At 46.3% G+C, this 18,994-nt stretch overlaps 1 protein-coding gene across 12 annotated transcripts; it reads left to right on the plus strand.

Moving 5' to 3' along the window:
• The first annotated feature begins 605 nt into the window (after positions 1-605).
• Positions 606-18,901, plus strand: fnip2 (folliculin interacting protein 2). Of its 12 annotated transcripts, XM_076992475.1 has the most exons (18): positions 613-938; positions 4,628-4,751; positions 7,233-7,319; positions 7,404-7,504; positions 7,940-8,014; positions 8,427-8,485; positions 8,814-8,903; positions 9,536-9,607; positions 9,727-9,862; positions 10,037-10,238; positions 10,383-10,471; positions 11,295-11,441; positions 11,946-12,115; positions 13,509-14,238; positions 15,816-15,972; positions 16,415-16,615; positions 16,724-16,839; positions 16,962-18,901. In XM_076992475.1, exons 1-18 carry the CDS (start codon positions 850-852, stop codon positions 17,038-17,040), a joined length of 2,724 nt encoding a protein of 907 aa, XP_076848590.1. In that variant the 5' UTR covers positions 613-849; the 3' UTR covers positions 17,041-18,901. The 12 variants fall into 12 exon arrangements, with proteins under 12 accessions (XP_076848586.1, XP_076848588.1, XP_076848587.1 ...); XM_076992481.1 differs by lacking the exon at positions 8,814-8,903 and having other exon boundaries at positions 615-938; positions 7,236-7,319; XM_076992471.1 differs by lacking the exons at positions 16,415-16,615; positions 16,724-16,839; positions 16,962-18,901 and having other exon boundaries at positions 606-938; positions 13,509-15,823.
• The last annotated feature ends 93 nt before the right edge of the window (positions 18,902-18,994 follow it).

The following is an 18,994-nucleotide window of genomic DNA, read 5'->3' on the forward strand; positions in this document are numbered from 1 at the left end:
GATACATTTATATATGATTATTTTTTTCAGTGCACTTATTCGTTTTATTATAATGAAACAAATTTCTTTTTTCTGTCTGTGCCCTCATTCAAGGAATTAGTCAAAAGAACGTGAAGAAACTTTGATGTGTTTAGCAGGAAAGAGCTAAGCTATACGTACGTTTTGGAATCGCTTAATTTATTTGTGATTTTTTCATTGGTCTAACAAATTTATGATGACCTCTTTCTCAACTTTACTCAGTTCAGAGGAAAAAATAGACTACCGCTACAAAAATGAATACGAGTTTCGAAAGTACTGAGATTTAGTACTGACATTGCAAAAGTGGTATTACAATTCGGTAGTTACATACAATGGGAAATGAAATAGTCAGGCTGTATGAAGTAGGCTACGTCATTTATTTTTTTATTATTTTTTTACAAATAACTAGACTTCGACGCTGTTTGAGGGAAAAAATGAGTTTTGCTTAATTTAGAATGACAGAAACAACGCAACCCAGCCTTTGTCGTGTACTACTAAGCGAAGACACAAAGGATATGGAACCATTCGTCCACATCAATATTTTTGCAATTTCACCTAACGAGCACTAGAGGGCAGGCAAACACCGGTTTGGTGACTGCTGTGAACGTGCGTCAGCCATACGTGCAGAGCGCACCAACGGGTGAACCCCTCTTAACTGCGAAAGCCTACGGTTCCTTTGTGACTGCGGCGATGCGCGTAAAGTCCACCTGTCGCAACTGTCACATGACTCAATCACCTTATCGCCGCTATACGCGCTTGCCAGTATGGTGGAGGAGATTTCCCGGTATGTAGGCCTGCGTGTGATCTCGAAACGGACGGTGCGTTAGCAGCATGGCTCCGACGCTCCTACAAAAGCTCTTCAGCAAGAAGGCATCTTCCACCGGGGGCGCGAGGGTTTGCACGAAAGCTGCTGACCAGTGGTGAGTGAACACCCGTTTATTACCGTTAGCTCGCGGACAACTCGTCAGCAACACAACACGCTCTGGCAGTTCGAAGGAAACAAATTTGGTTTTACTGGGGGGACCTTCTGTTATATCTGCAGTTTACTTGTAATCTGTAGTGCCTACTAGTTGGAAATTGAGGTCTTTCTGGATAAGTTCTGTGTAGTGTGCTAGTTTGCGGGTGTGTGTTAAGCTGATACGCAGTACTGCGCACACACAGTGCTCAACACTTCATCACTGTGGCTCTGGAATCGCTCGTCCGTGCGCGTGCAACCACTACGTCCACCCCCGGGTCCAGCGCGTTACGTCATATCTTTATTATTCAGACACACGAGGCGCGTGCCTCAACGTCACAATGAAGTGTGACGGTCGTGTTTATGCGAGTGACGCCTTAATGCTTTAGCGTAAGAGACGGACTGAACCGACGGCCGGAGGAAACCTTCACGATGTCGCGTCATCAAATATAAATCTCCCATGGAAATATTTCATACTTACTTGTTTGAGCCTCCGGAACAGATTTCGCGAGATTAACTTTTGAATGTTTTGCTCATGAATTAGCGAATGATACATTTTGGGGCAACTACTACTTAATTAATTTATTTTTATTTAGTTACATGAAATACTCATTGATGTGTACTGAACCTTTTCTCCTGATGTTTTGCTTGATGATGCCTTAAGTCCAGACATTTCTACCCTAAAACAAAAGTAATTCAAGGTGCCACAACATTGTGGTAGTGTATGCTATGCAGTAGCATGGCATGCTTCTGCTGTCCTCCGATGAGTGGGGGTGGGGGCTGGGATTGGTGTGTGTGATGGGGGTGTGTGTGCTGAGGTGTGCAACTTTGGCTGCAGAGAGCGTCATATGACTGTTGGATCACATGCTGTGTGTGTGTTGAACAAGAATGAGAGAAGACTATCATGTGATGCCCCAGTTCTGTTCCGTCTATAAGACGGCCCCCAGTGTGTGCGTGCATGTCTCTGTCCTGAAACTTCAGGTGGCCACGTAGAGCGTGTAGGGGCAGTAGAATGCGTGTGTGGTGTGTGTAGGGGCAGTGGAACGCATGTGTGGTGCGTGTGGGGCAGTGGAACGCATGTGTGGTGCGCCTAGGGGCAGTAGAACGCGAGTGTGGTGCGCCTAGGGGCAGTAGAACGCGCGTGTGGTGCGCGCCTAGGGGCAGTAGAACGCGCGTGTGGTGCGCGCCTAGGGGCAGTAGAACGCGCGTGTGGGGTGCGCCTAGGGGCAGTAGAACGCGCGTGTGGGGTGCGCCTAGGGGCAGTAGAACGCGCGTGTGGGGTGCGCCTAGGGGCAGTAGAACACGTGTGTGTGTGTGTGGGGCGCCTAGGGGCAGTAGAACACGTGTGTGTGTGTGTGTGGGGCGCGTAGGGGCAGTAGAACGCGTGTGTGTGTGGGGCGCGTAGGGGCAGTAGAACGCGCGTGTGTGGGGCGCGTAGGGGCAGTAGAACGCGCGTGTGTGGGGCGCGTAGGGGCAGTAGGACGCGTGTGTGGGGCGCGTAGGGGCAGTAGGACGCGTGTGTGGGGCGCCTAGGGGCAGTAGGACGCGTGTGTGGGGCGCCTAGGGGCAGTAGGACGCGTGTGTGGGGCGCGTAGGGGCAGTAGGACGCGTGTGTGGGGCGCGTAGGGGCAGTAGGACGCGTGTGTGGGGCGCGTAGGGGCAGTAGGACGCGTGTGTGGGGCGCGTAGGGGCAGTAGAACGCGTGTGTGGGGCGCGTAGGGGCAGTAGAACGCGTGTGTGGGGCATGCGGTGTCGCCCTTCTTGTTCTTTTTATTTTTATTTCTTGCATTTTAAAAATGAAGATCAAGAGTCAAAGAAAATCTGGTTTCGCCTGGCACTGTAATATGGAGCCGTTTCTACATGACAGGTAGTGTGTGTTTGTGCGCACTCTTCAAATTCACCTACAGCTCCAGCTGATGGAGTAGACAGTCTACAACAGCCATGAGTTAACACACTGTGATGCACCTGGATTCTGGATTTCATTTCATGCAGCTTGTGGGATCGTAATACCCAGCAGGCCTTGCAGGGTGTTGCTGCTTCATGACATACATCTACGAGGCATATTTAATATCACAGTGAGATCAGATGTCTGATTTGATTAAGCTGCATATCATAATATATATTAGAAAGCCGTCATCTGTCCCTTTTTGAGTTTGTGGGACGCGCGTGATCTGATTTCATTGATGTTTGCAGCATTTGGCTGACACACTTATCCGGAGTGCATCTGCTTCCGTGGGAATCAAACCCATGACCTCTGTGGTGCTGGGGCGTTGCTGCTCTAGTAGGAGAGCTTCAGAAGTATGAGCCCTTGTGCACTCAGAAGAAGCTGAAGATGGAATCATAGCGCAGAAAGGAGCCAGAGCTCTTTTGTGATTCACAAGAGGACCCATGAGTGTGTTTGCTTGCCACTGTGGTCATATGATTGTGTGTGTGTGTGTGTTCGTGTTCTTTTCTAAACATTTTACATCAGCTCCTTTTCAGAGTGTATGTTTTCAGTGGAACTCATGTGAGTGTGTATGCGTGTGTGTAGTGGTAGTACCAGCCCAAACAAGTGGTACTGACACACTGTGTGTGAGGATAAAGAGAGCTTGTGTGTGTGTGTGTGTGTGTGTGTGTGTGTGTGTGTGTGTGTGTGTGTGTGTGTGTGTGTGTGTGTGTGTGTGTGTGTGTGTGTGGGTAAGCACTGCCTATGTAAAGCAGTGCATTGTTTTGCAGCTGGTCTAGAGAGTTGTCTCTAGACACAACACACACACACATATTTCCATAATGTAGCTTGAACTAAAGATCACACATGCAGCAGCAAGTGATAATATAACACACACACACACAAACACACACGGGCTGCAATAGGGGTAAGTGATAACACTTATAGCATTCTCTACAGCCCCCTAGAACAAAGCCCTCTGCACCATGTGGGTTCAACAGAAGTGTGTGTGGGTGTGTGTGTGTGTGTGTGTTGCTGATGCAGCGTTATTTAACAACAAAATGTGGGTAATGAGGGAGCGGTCTAGCCAGCCTTTCTGCAGCCTCTTTTCCAGTTTCAGGACATTTCTGAAAGTGTGTGTGTGTTTGTGGATGTCTGTGGGTGTGGGTGTGCGTGCGTGCGTGCATATGCACAAGACTGAAACCACAAAATGGATGTGTGTTGAGCAGACAGGATGGAGAGCAGGTACTGTGTATGTGTGTGTGTGTGTGTGTGTGTGTGAGTAGCAGTGATGATGGTTCAGACAGGCGTGTGTGGACTGTGTACACTCGTGGCTTTACACTGTAATTTAAGTTTGGAGAAAGGAAGCTGCATTTCTGTTCAAGTTGGGACTTGCTGTAATTTGAACGAGTGTCCAGGTTTCTTTTTGCTTGCGCAGTAGTTCACATTTCAGTGAGTATCTGATGTGCAAGTCAACCTCAGTAAGTGCTGGTATTTGTTTGTATTTGTAAGTAAGTATTTGTTTGTGTATCGGTTTATTTGTTTACACTGATTTGGTCTCGGGTTCTGTTATGTTCTGTGCATTGACACTACATTTATTGAGTGCTTCTTTTCAATATGTAGCTGTAAATATTCCATTATGTTTCTCTCTCTCTCTCTCTCTCTCTCTCTCTCTCTCTCTCTCTCTCTCTCTCTCTCTCTCTCTCTCTCTCTCTCTCTCTCTCTCTCAGTTGGGCGACAGCTGAGTTTGATCTTGCTCAGATCAGATTGATTGTGTATCAGGATTGTGAAAGAAGGGGCCGCCAGGTTCTGTTTGACTCCAAAGCTATACGGAAGCTGGACCCATTCGAACAGGTATCGTGTGTGTGTGTGTGTGTGTGTGTGTGTGTGTGTGTGTGTGTGTGTGTGTGTGTGTGTGTGTGTGTGTGTGTGTGTGTGTATATGTGTGTGTGTGTGTGTGTGTGTGTGTGTGTGTGTGTGTGTGTGTGTGTGTGTGTGTGTGTGTGTGTGTGTGTGTGTGTTGTGTGTGTGTGTGTGTGTGTGTGTGTGTGTGTGTGTGTGTGTGTGTGTGTGTGCACACGCGAGTGCGAGACGGAAAGATGGTGTTTTTCAGTGTGTCAATGCTCTTTCAGGAGAAGTCACATGTTTTGTAATCCTTCTTTGTGGATCTTATGACAGGTGTGACTGCTTCGATAACTGGGTCAGTGTGTGTGTGTGTGTGTGTGTGTGTGTGTGTGTGTGTGTGTGTGTGTTAGAGAGTGAGTGATTTTTCTTGTGTTGTGTGTATCAGATTTAGATTTGCTATCTGTTGGTTCTTGGTTTAGGTCCAGTTCATCATAATTATCTTTTTGAAATGGAATCAATTGGTAATTGTATCTCACGTGTCATAACATAACATATATACACACAGCCTGCTGATGATATCAGCTGGACTGCTTTATTGGGCTTACTGGGTGTCCAGATAATTCATCTGTTTCACAACTTGGTGTCTGTAGCAGTACTTTATCCAGCCTTCAATATGAGGACCGAAACAGTGACTTTGATTCCACACATTAAATTACAGATATTGCAGAATCACAAAGTCTATCTCTCTCTGTCTATCTCTCTCTGTCTAGCTCTCTCTGTCTAGCTCTCTCTCGTGTGCGCTCATTCTCTCTGAACAGAATGTGTTCTATGGTCAATACATTGTGGTCACATGAGGATCTGTTTTTCCCGTTCTTAAGCACTGTGTGTGTGTGTGTGTGTGTGTGTGTGTGTGGCAACCTCGCTGTGAGGCCTTCATCTTCATCTTACATTGCACAGTGATGTTGCCATTTCCTCCATTGCCATCGATGATGTCATTTCCTCTTTCATCATGATGAGCCACTGTTGTTTTCATGGAACTCTGAAGCATCGGCATTCTCGATCACCACCTCTCAAATGTTTTTATGAAGCATTAGTGTTATTTGGATAAAGGTGGTGTTGGATGCCTTACAGTACTGCGTCCTCTTTTCTCTGAAGACTCCTTTTCCTTGTGCTTCTGCCTCCGTAGCATTTGTCAAGCATTGCGTTCCATTTTGCGTTATGTTGCACGTGGAAGTTGCTTTTCTGCAGCGTGGACGTGGGCTTCGTGGGGATCAAGGCCACGGCCTCACGTCTGTGGATCAGCTGTGGGCCGCAGTCAGCCCTGGTGAGGGGAAGTGGTTGGTTGTTTGAATGGAGTCGGTAACCGATGTGTCGTCCGCTGCACATGACTTGGAGGTATCCTGACCTTTAACCTCGAGTTCTGGAATTTCACTCCTGGCCCAACCTGGGGCTTCTTATGTCACGAGGTGGGGTGAGGGGAGACCCACTAAGGGACCCCAACCCCTCCCCCGCCCATGGAAGGTTTTGATGTCTAGTGGTGTCTTTTGTAATGGCGGCGGCCCAAGGCGACCACATCTAGCCCAGAATGCCAACACACACACACACACACATCTGAATCACCCGGAGCAAAGCTGTGGTGCTTAGCTTCCACAGTCTCGCTCTTTCCTCTTTGAGCCTGTGGTATTTTTACAGCTTCTCATATTCCTTCCTGTGGATGCCTCCATCACGCGGTGCTGTCTCATCACGCGGTGCTGTCTCATCACGCGGTGCCGTCTCATCTGTTACTGCTTCTCTGCACCTTGGTTGCTTATTTGTCCGGATCTGGAGTTCCTTCAAGAGCTTCACGTCTGTCTCCACCTCTTACTGGAGTTCCTCCTGGTTGGACAGGCACATGTTCCTGCACATGTTCCTGCACATGTTCCTGCACATGTTCCTGTATGTCCTCCCTGCTGCTATGTGCTTGTGTCTCCACTGTCCACTGCATCCTGCTACTAGGTCCTGGATTTTCTCAGAGAAATGAGAGAGAGAGACTGTCCAAAAGTGACATCTCTCTCGTTCTCACGTATACACACACACACACACACACAGTTGCCTGTTTCTCGTGTTCGAGCGAGTGTGCCCACGTGTCGAGGGGCAAAAGCTGACCATCAGTCACTTGTTGTTGCCGTTGGTTCTTCAGTGTCAGATTGGTGTGTTCTGACCCTAAAGGCCCTTGTTGGAGGGGGAGATCAATGGTGATTGATTAAGTAATGTCAAGGCACCAGGGTGCTGTTATAATGTGGGGTTTGGGTTTTGGCCTGATCTAAAGCTTTCCTGTGATGTGAAGTTGCAAAATATGCCATACTTTTATTTGGTTATGGATATTTAAAAATTTATATGCGGGCCAATAAAAAAAAAGAAGGTCATACAACCAATTCCAGTGAGTGGTCTGATTGGTTGATTCACTAAACTGATTGTTTGATTCACTAAAATGATTGGTTGTTTCACCAGCAGAATGCAGAGGAGACGCCCAGCAAAAGTGGCGCCTGTCGGATCAGCAGCAGAGAAAGCCAGAAAGACACTCAGCCTACATATCAGGTTCAGTTCCGATAAACGTGACCGCTCCTCACACGCGTGTTGAAGGTTGAGTGGAAGACTGATTGTGTTTGTGTGCACATTCAGTACACCAGACCGGCTTCCGACGTGAACATGCTTGGGGAGATGATGTTTGGCTCTGTTGCCATGAGCTACAAGGGCTCGACGCTAAAGATTCACCATATACGGTGAGTGCGTGTGTTGAATTGGAGAATGACGTATATTCACTAGGTCACCCACACATCACCACAAGCATTCCAGTGCGTAAATGTTCTGTACATGGACGCAAATTACAAACTTGACATGATCAGTGTGGCGCTTCTGAAAACGCGGCTCGTGCTGCTACACTACATAAATACATCCATAATCCACGACCGTCCTCGCCTTCACAGAAGGGGCTAACGATGAGTGCTTTGTATCCTTTAAAATGCCAACTTTGTACCAAAGCTGACTGCCATTTCTCATAAAATAAACAAAAAGCGATGGTTGACACAAATCTATCAAAGGATGAATTATGTGGACGAATCAGTCAACACTTTAGTTTAACAGCTGCACCAGTTATGAGGTCTGTGGTGATGTGTGAGTGATTGTGGTTATGTGATGTGTGCGCGTGTGTCGGGCAGGTCTCCTCCTCAGCTGATGGTCAGTAAAGTTTTCTCCACGCGATATGGCAGCAGCAACACTGGTAGCACCAGCACGTGAGTCTGATTTGTTCGTGGGTCATGCTGCGACCAATCACTGGCTGTTCACACACTTTCCAATTAACAAGGTCCAGATTTAAGCACTTGTTTGAATGCTTGTATACGCATGCATCTGGACCCATACAGTAAATCTGAGTAATCTCTGACAGCTGAATCATCAATTCTCAGTTCTGGATCAAGTAAATCTCATGACTTAATCATTTAACAACCTGTAAACTATAACTGCAGTAGTTTTGCGAGAGCTTCAAAAAAAAGCAGGTGGTCCTTGTTAACTTCAGCTGACTGGACACGAGTACAGACCAGTACACACAAACCTTTTCCGTCACCAGTTTATCACCAGAGCTTACTGACGGATGTTTCCCTGGAAACATGTCTGATGGTGCTAACTCTTATCTCCTCTTCTCCACAGTCTACAAGACAGTTTTGAATCCATAAGCCAGACGTGCCCGAGTCACAGCAGCAGTATAGGTAAGACATGCACACCATCGCAGCGTAAGTGAAATTGGTATAAATAAGTTACTGAGGAAGCTGCAGACATATGTACATATATAATCTCGAGATCGGTAATTCGTGCATGGCCTCAGAAGATTCAGGGCTTTGACTCTGAACAGATGAAGTAGTTTGGAGGTTCTTGGCGGGCGCTGCAGCACGTGATGTGTTGGCTGAGGTCACGTGTCCCTGTGGTGCTACCACATGACGGGGATCATTTACACGTGAGGGACGTGTCCTGACTGAGTTACATTCTACGGGCGCGCACATGCATACACAGAAACCGCACGCTTCTCCAACATTACAGGTGATCCCGTTTCAGGAGTGTGGAGGTTATATAGCAGCGCTGTTGCCCTGGGTTACTCCCTAGGCTCCGCCCCCCAGCTCAGCTTTGCAGGTGTGTGTCCGGCACGGACGCAGCATGAGCTTGTGTGTGGCGTACAACACACACGCGATGACGTGTGCGGTCACACCAGTTGACGCTACTCTAACAATTTCAGATCTCTTTTGCAGAGACCCTCTGGTGTCCTCTATAACTTCTCTCTCCATCATTCTCTCTATATTTTTCTCATTTTCTTTCTTTCTCTCTCTCTCATATTCTCTAGCACATAAAGCACTGCTTCAGTTAATCAAAGCCATCTGCTGAGAGCTTCGAATCAACTTCACCTTAGTGTGCGTGTGCGTGTGTTTGTGTGAGTGAAGGAGCATATTCTCAGCTGCCTGCATGGTGTGGCCTTAACCAGAAAACCAAACCAAATATCTGAAATAAGCTGCTTTATATGAGCAGCACGCTGGACGTGGCTCGCGAGTTTGATTTAGTTCTGAAAACTGAAAAGGAAAAACACATTTTTAGTTAATGAAGTAATGTTGAAGGCCTCAGGAACTTCTTATTGTCTTACATTATTTGATGTAGTTGAGACCTATTTTCCTGACACAAAAACAAATTGTGTGTGTGTGTGTGTGTGTGTGTGTGTGTGTGTGTGTGTGTGCGCACGCTCATACTCATTTTGTCATTGTCTTGTGCTCCAGCCCACAGTAATCCTGTGGATATGCCAGGGAGAGGGCGCAGTGAAGATGGGGACTCTGGCATCGCCCGCTCAGGTACACACACATACCAGTATACACACACCAGTGTTTCCTAGAAGTGTGAGCAACGCTAGGCTTTTTGCTGCACTCCTTCACTCCTATTGATCTGCAAGTTTTGAATTCCACCTTCACAGCATCGCTAAGCAGCCTCCTGGCCACGCCCCTTCCTTCTCCTGGCTCCTCCTCCAGCAGTGGCTGTGCCAGCAGTTACCAGCGGCGATGGCTCCGCAGCCAGGCGACCAGCCTGCAGCATGGCCCTATTCCTCGCTGGTGCGTACGCGTGGTTTAAGGTGGAACCACGATGTGCAAATGGCTTTACTTCTTTAGCTTTTATGTCATCATGTTTAGGATCTTCTATGGTTGTGTATATTGTTAGTGAGTGTGTGTGTGTGTGTGTGTGTGTGTGTGTGTGTGTGTGTGTGTGTGTGTGTGTGTGTGTGACAGCAGCACCGAGGAGATGTTCAACCTATCGGACGAGAGCTGTGGCTCAAACCCCGGTGTGGGCCGGCGGAAGAAGGTCGCCGTCAGCATCATCATCACTCTTCCCGAGAAGGACGAGGAGAGCAGCAGCTTCCAGGAGTTCTTCTTCTCCCACTTCCCCCTGTTCGAGTCTCACATGAACAAGCTCAAGAGCGCCATCGAGAGGGTGAGCCTGGCTATAGCAGCACACGGCAGAGTTTTGTCCTCTCAACAGTGCTTTCAGTCCAGTGGAGCCTACAGTTCAGTGATTCATGTGTATGGAATTTAAAGTGTGTGTGTGTGTGTGTGTGTGTGTGTGTGTGTGTTTCAGGCAATGATTGTGTGCAGAAGAGTAGCGGAGCCTAGTCAGAGAGTGCAGGTGTATTTGTGTCGAGTTATGGAGGCATTGGGCGAGTTCAGGTGAGGACACACACTCTTCACACGCGTGTTGAACGAACACACACACACATACACTCTTCACACGTGTTTTTTGTGTTGCATGTCTGCACATCTGCACTTGATTTATTTATATAGGGCTTTTTACTGCATGTGTAAAGCAATGAGCAAGCTAATGGTCACCATGGTCAGGAATAATTCCCAGCATCAGTTTATGTATTGCTTAATTTACCGTTTGTAGTGCAATATGTATAAGGATGCACAATTTTCACACTATTTCCATTTCCAACTTAATGTTTAATATTAGAAAATTAAAAATGCCTTCGGTTTTATATAGTATAAAGATTGCAAAAACAGTAACTTATATTTTTTTAGATGGTCCTAAATATAATAATTGCATACGTACACATACAGTGTGTATAAAAATATAATTCCTGAGATGATAAGCCCTGTTCAGATGTGATGAATGCTTTGGTTTGATTGGCTCTTGAAGCTCTGCTGCGTGAATCCCTGGTTCGTTAGCGCTTGTAGAAACGTAAATATTGCGTAAAACATAAACATAAACAGCTTCTGTGTTAATCAGCACACCCCTTTACACCCGCCACGTGTTGCTCCACATCAGGACTACACTGCACATCAAACCAAGAGACTGTATTTGTACCATGAGGCATTAAGACACCTTATCAAAGGTCTAGACTAGAGTTATTTAGTTCTTTAAAAAAGTTATCAGTACTAGGACATTTCAAGAGAAAATGTGTTTGTGCAGTGTGGGTATCAGCTCGGCGTTGTCTTGGAGCTCGTTGGCTCGGGTCTGATCATGGTTGCCATTCGTTTTGCTTTTGTGCAGGATGACCGTATGGAACCTGTACATGGCACCAAGAATTACCGAGCCTGTCTGGCTGACCATGGTATCCCAGAGTGCCGAGCGAAACCCGCTGTGTCAGCGCTTCCTGAAGGAGATGAGCCTCCTCATGGAGCACGGGGCCAAGAACCAGTCAGTAGTCCCTCTGACGTTTGACCTTTGACCTTTAGCAGTCATAGACAGCTATTGTGTCTGTTTAGGCAAATCAATATATTTATCAGCATATTTATTTACACTGAATACATGAAAGCTGATGCTTTATACATTTTCATGTATTACTCTGTGCCTTATCCTGGGTTCGATAAACAGTATATTTAAACTTGTCTTGACTTGATTGGATTGAAGATGACACTCATTGTGTGGGTGACAAGATTGGGAATTTTAATTGATAATATACAGTTTAATACTGAGCACATAATTGCCGTTAGTCATGACAGTGGGATTTGGAGAGGTACATTTGAAAGGTTTCTGTTGCAGGAGGTCATTTCTGATATGTTCACCATATGTTTTTACTTCTGAAACAGAAGTTCAGAGGTCTTGACATGCCAAAAATTCTAATACTAATAATAATATCCAACCAGTGCTACAGAGGCGTGTGTCATGGTAAAGACTTTATGGGGGTGTTGTGTTGCCTAGGTTCCTCCCGGCCCTCCTAACCGCTGTCCTCATGTACCACCTGGCCTGGGTTCCCACGGTGATGCCTAGCAACCACCTGCCAATCAAACCTGTCTGCCAGAAACATACCTCCCAAACAATGGATCTGCTGGCCAAGTCTCACCCATACAATGCCCTGTGGGCTCAGCTGGGTACACACACACACACACACACACACACACACACACACACACACACACAAAACTGTGAGTGGGTCTGGCTATGTGTACACAAACATACACACCTTGCACGGATACACCCATGCACTCCCTCGGTCTGTCCTGATTAGGGTTGCAACGGTATGAGATTTTCACGGTATGATAACCGTCTCAGAAAATACCGCGGTATCACGGTTATCACGGTATCACAGTTAGTTTGTATATTATTAAAAGATACACTGACCCTTAAAGAAATTACAAGTTTTTTTTGTTCAATTAACTATTTATTGTAGAAACCTGGAACTATTGTATACAAAATGTCTCCTTTAAAAAAATAAGCTGTACACATGTTTAAATAAATACTGCAAAATTAGATAAACCTAAATCATGGATTTCAGTACAATTATTTAAGTTTAAATTATTTAATATCTGATAAACTCAACCTGGGTCAGTGTCTGATCAACAACTGTTGTAAACGTCCGTTGTACTGCCAAGTTAGAATATAACCAGATACTGCAGAAAGAGAGGATTTATTTCTGACATGACCCTCACAATAGAGATTTCTATTTTAAGGCTTTCACACCGAGTCTGGTTTTAACATATGAAAAACAGGCACGTAAAATTTTGAAAATGAACGCATGTAAATTAATGGCATCTTTCACATCCAGTGAAAGCAAGGACCTTAAAAATCTATGGATTTACACTTTCACTAGTGACCGTAGCGCGCGACTCGGCACAGTTCTTTTGTATTACGTTAACAAATACGAGCCTCTTGTAATTCCAGGACGAAACACGAGAGAACGTGAAGACGTTAAGACTGGGCGTTTTGAAAATAAACAACCATTAAATAATTTAATAAAAAGCGAATTATTTTGAGTATATGTATAAATATTTAACTTAATTAAGTTTAAGGTGCTGGGAAATATTGAAACGGACCTTTAAAGTTACGTACAAGTGCTTTAATTCCACCTTATAAAGGTGTATGAACCCTGCAAACATGACTTTGTTCATTGCGCTGAGGCGCGACGCGCGCAAAGTTACAAAATTCGAGACGTGCACGACCTCGCGAATCGACAGCGCGCGAGACCCGCGCTCACCGGCGGAGCCACCGCGATTACGTCATTTTCGCCGCTGATTTTAGTTAAGCTTTTTTTTTTGTTAAAAAATTTGTTAAGTCTAATGCACTTTCTGCCATTCTCACTGCTGTGTGCTTAGTAGCTGAACCGGAGCGGAGTTGCGCATGCGCGGGTCAGTTTCTCCGCTGGCTTGCTTTTTACCGGTAATAAGCAAACGCACACGGTATGATAACCGTGCATTTTAATACCGTGGTATACCGTGAAACCGGTTACCGCTGCAACCCTAGTCCTGATTGTTGTGTATTGCGTAGGGGATCTCTACGGCGCCTTGGGCTCTCCAGTGAGGGTGTGTCGCACCGTGGTTGTCGGGCGGAGGAGGGAGCTGGTCCAGCGTGTCCTGTACGTCCTGTCCTACTTCATCCGATGCTCGGACCTACAGGAGAACGTCCAGCCTCAGGGACAGACAGACAGTCCGGCCAATCCTTGCCCTGCTCAGCCAGCAGGTCCCGCCCCCTGCCCTGAAAGGACCAGTGAAAAACCACTCACCACCCCAGGCTCAGGGGATGTGAAGGCTGACCTTGGCCCTGAAAGGACCAATGAAAAAATGCTCAGACCTGATTTGGATTCTGCAGATCCTTCCATAGGTTCAGAAAGGACCAATGAGATGGCTGTTGCTACCACTTTTCCTCAAATTACCAGTGACATGTTGGAGAGTGCAGAGGTTGGATTGGAATGTTTTGGGGAGAGTACCATTTCTGTGGGGGTGGGATTAGAACACATTTTGGCCAATCAGAGTCCTCCTGTGCACAGGGTTCAATTCACCATTGGCAGCCCTAGGGAGGGGAGGACTGACGGACAGCTCGGAGATTCGGTCAGGACAGGGTGTGGGCGGGATTTCCATAGGAAGTTACCTCATAGGATTATGACAGACATACAGCAGAACACAAGCTTGGATAGCTTCCCTGGCAACAGTGAGGAAGAGGAGTCAACACCTCGACGACCATGCACAGAGACGCGGGAGTACGAAGTGCCCCTTCCGAGGTTACCAGACACACACACACTCACAACCACACACAGACACACACACACGCACAACCACACACACACACGCACAACCACACACACACACGCACAACCCCACACACAGACACGCACAACCACACACAGACATACACAGACACACACACACGCACAACCACACACAGACACACACACACACACACAACCACACACAGACACACACACGCACAACCAGACACACACACACACGCACAACCACACAAACACACACGCACGCACAACCACACACGCACACACATGCACAACCACACACACGCACACACACGCACAATCTCACACACACACGCACAACCACACGCACAATCACACATGCACAACCACACACACGCACAACCACACACACACACACGCACAACCACACACACGCACAACCACACACACACACACGCACAACCACACACACGCACAACCACACACACGCACAACCACACACACACACACGCACAACCACACACACACACGCATTTTTGTTTGTTTTTATACTTTCCTGCCCAGTGCTGTAATTCTGGATTCTGTGGCGATGACTAGTGACTTTAATTCAGTAATTTTTTAATAAGCAATACGAATATATACTTCCAAAACTAAACTATATACTGCTAAATGCTGTTCATAGGAATAGTGTGTGTGTGTGTGTGTGTGTGTGTGTGTGTGTGTGTGTGTGTGTGTGTGTGTGTGTGTGTGTGTGTGTGTGTGTGTGTGTGTGTGTGTGGATGGATGGATGTATATGTGTATATACTAGTGGTGTCAATTCCAGGTTCATAGATTAAAAGTCCTCACCAGGATTTTGCTCAAGCTTGCTAGATTTTCTAATTAGCAATCCAGGTAAAATTTGTGGAATCAGCACAATCCAGGAAGCCTGAGCAAAATCCTGGTGAGGACTTTTAATCGCGGCACCTGGAATTGACACCCTAGAGGTGTCAATTCCAGGTGCCGCGATTAAAAGTCCTCACCAGGATTTTACTCATATATATAATGAGTATACGGATATATATAGGTCTATTGTAGAGTTCACGTTTTAGGGAATATTAACAGACAACATTAATATATAATATTAATATTAACCACTAATCACCCTGCCCAGAAGAGGCATTAACGGACATGAACAGGAGGACAGTGAAGAGGGAACTACCCTCCTGAGGTAGATGATGTTGCCTCTGACTAACCCAACTTCTTCTTCACTTTTATTTATCGTTTGGTTTTAATACAATGATTAGCATATTTTTGGAAACATGTTTTTTTCTATCTGCAATTAGAGAGCATGTCATGTTTTTGTAGTGTGGTCAGGTAGTAAGGGAGTGTGTTGTGATTTGAATTTGCAGACACATGCCTTCTTCAAAGGTGTGTGTGTGTGTGTGTGTGTGTGTGTGTGTGTGTGTGTGTGTGTGCGCGTGCACACGTGCATTTATGTCTGCATTTTTGGTATGTGTATGTTTGGTATTTCATGTCTGCATACGTTGGTGTGTCTGTGTGTACTTTCTTCCCTGTGTGTGCATTGGTGTGTCTGTTTCATGTCTGCGTACATTGGTGTGTGTGTGTAGCTGTCCCACGGAATGTCGCCCCAGCGTGAACCATTTTGGCCGCTCTCTCCTGGGAGGGTACTGCCCCCAGTACATGCCCGATTTCGCCCTGCATGGTGTCAGCTCCGACCACCATCTCAGACGCTGCCTGCCTATGGACCTAGAGCACACAGTCCTCGTGAGTACAGAGGGGAGAGTGTGTGTGTGTCTGTGCGTGTGGGCGCGCGCCTCATTCGGCTGCCGCATCTTTTCCGGTCTCTGACACTCTGTGTATGCGCGTGAGAGAGCGAGTGGGTAGTGTTTTGTTATGGCTTGAGCGTGTAACATGTGAGCTGCACTCAAGACCTGTGCAGCTCCCCCTAGTGGCAACCGAAATGGCTAACGAGCTCATGTTAAAAGTTGCATATGGCACTTCTCCCTAATATCAGTCTTTCTGGCCAACACCCTTGAAGAGTTCAGTGTTGTCTGGTGTTACAGCATGTTGGAACAGTGAAACATGGATAGGCCTGTGACACTGTGAGCTACTTATCTGTGACTTGATGGTCTAATTGGCTTATTGTCCTGGTGGTTATTTGGTATGTATTATGTACCTGTGTGTGTGTGTGTGTGTGTACACGCAGCACCCCGCTCTAGACGAGCCTGTGGCAGAGGCGGTGTGTATCGTGGCGGACACGGACCGGCTGTGTGTCCAGGTGGCCACCAGCCAGCGGCGTGTGTGCGAGGCGGGCCGGGTGGGGAAAGACGTGATGGTGTCCGGCCTCGTCCACGCACTCCTGGTGTCCGGTCTGCAGCTGCACACGCTCAACGTGGCTGCCGACTTTGTACGCCCCTCTGCCTCTCAGCCCAAAACACTTTTTTAGGAATATTTTACTGTTCCGGTAACAGCGTGCGTTCTATAACAAACTTGTGTGTCTGTGTCTGTCTGGCAGTGTGTAATGCACCTGGAGGACCGTCTGCAGGAGGTGTACTTTAAGAGCTGCTCACTAGCGGAGTATTTGAGAGGCCAGACAAGAACCAACGTGAAGGAACTGGCACAAGCATTGGGGTACACTCCCCTTCTCACTGTCTCTCTCACTCTTTCAAACACACACACACACACTCTACACACTTGCATTTCTTTAGTGTGCTCTGTTTGAATTTGTGTGTGCGTATGTGTGCCCTGTGTAGGATTGAGTCCAGTGATCTTCCATTACTTGCGGCGGTAGCCAGCACACACTCGCCCTACGTAACTCAGGTCCTGCTCTGAAAGGATTGGGAAAGAGTCCCTTCACTGGACCCACCAATAAGAATGGGTTTCTGCCTGCAGCAGCCCCACAATGACTGGACCACAGTTCTAACACACCCGTCAGTGTTCTGTTAGTTGGACCAATCAGAGCCCAGACTCGGCCTTAGTCGGACCAATCAGGATCCTCCTCTTATCCCTTGAGGATCGAAGGTTTACATCCTCTCTGGTTGACTGGAATCAGCCTGTGTATGTTTTTTCGGGGCCTATATTATTTATGCTGCCTTCAGAAACTGGAACAGTCTGTATTGGACACTTGTTTACATTCCAAGTCTCTTTTTTGCATTTGTAGGGTTTTTTTATGGAATCTATTTGTCTAAATTAAAATGCTTAAAGGGACTGCCCTGCACTGAGATAGAAATGTGTGTGTGCGTTGTCACCGTGAAGATGGTGTAATCAGGGTTCAGCGTGAGAAAACAGGTGAACGTCTGTTTGAGGAGGCACATATGACAAAGAAACAATCCAGCCCGCCAAAAGGATTCAGTACGTAATGGTTCAGTACATACTGGTTCAATCTGTGTTGCCTAGTTAAACAAGTAGGCTGTCTGTGGTCTTAGTTTAAAGAAAAAGAGGTGTAGAGAGAGGTCATAATTCCCACATTTTCAGGGATTTGACCAATACATAGGTTACCTATCAATCCAGAGCTTCTGGAAGGTTCCAAAGCTGATATTTCCTTGCGCTAGTAGGAATAAAGCTTTCCCCCTCCACACAGAAATCAATAACGAATTATGATTTATAGGATTATAATCTGCACAGGTCTTTAATATTTGTTATCTGCCTACATTGACCAATTTCTTTGCTCGTTTCAATTATTCTGTACTTTGAGTTGATTTTTGTGTGGCACCCTCTAGTGGTGGGATGGCAGTTTACAGCATCTTTCACAGAGGCCACAACTCCACAAGAGGAGTTGCCTTTGATCACATTTTAATTTGTCTTACATGTGTGTAATTTGATCACTTCCTAGCATGTTATGGTCATTCTTGTGCTGCGTACTACTGATGTCTTATTTATATCGGCGTCAAGTAGTCTCGGGTATGCACGTTCTGAAAATGGAGGGTCAAAGAATGTAGGGCAAGTAGGCAATGTTTATGTAAGTGTAGGTAGACGTAGAGATAAGCAGCGGTGAACCGCCATGCATGAGCGCGTGTGCATCGGTCCAAGATGGAGAGGAGGATGTTTAAAGGAGTTAAGGAAGGTGTACCTCACCTAGAAATGAAGCAGCGGTTAACTCCGTGTGTGTGTGTATGTGGTGGGTCGATCAGACAGTTTTATCAGGTGTTCTCTTGTACACTGTGTTAAGGCATATTAAAGCTTACTTTTTTACTCTTTTTGCATAATATTTCACTAACATATATTTTTGGTTATCGTGTAGGGAGAAAGATGCACCACAGAATATATCGAGGTAAATATTTTATCTTAATTAAACTGTTTGTCTTATGGCTCTGATCTCTTTAATATTTAAGAAAGTCATAAATGAAAAGTTGGCTTCAAACTATTTTTGTACACTAAGCACTACCTCAGAGGATGGCTTTCGAAAGTGTCCTTCAGTCCTGACCAAAGGTGTGAAGTCTTGGTTCGTCTTGGCCATCCGTGCAGCATTGCCTTGTGTGGTAACACTATATCTAGTCAGTGGGTATCACTAAACAGGTGTTACATGACATGTTGGAACACAAGTGTGCATCTACAAACAAACGTTCATTCTTTGGCTCTTACATCTGGAGCTGCCCGCCTGTTCATGGAGTGGAGTTTTTGTTTTAATGAAACAAGTTAGACATTTGGGTCATTATGGATGAAAGATGGTGTCAAATAAACGTTCCCATAATCAGTCATGTTTGTTTGTCCTACTTCCTTTACACCCACAGGAGAATGTCTCCAATCCACCTTGCGTTACCCTAAAGTGCAATCATTTCTCTGAAAC

Source organism: Brachyhypopomus gauderio, unplaced genomic scaffold, assembly GCF_052324685.1.
Source record: "Brachyhypopomus gauderio isolate BG-103 unplaced genomic scaffold, BGAUD_0.2 sc94, whole genome shotgun sequence".
NCBI lineage: Eukaryota > Metazoa > Chordata > Actinopteri > Gymnotiformes > Hypopomidae > Brachyhypopomus > Brachyhypopomus gauderio.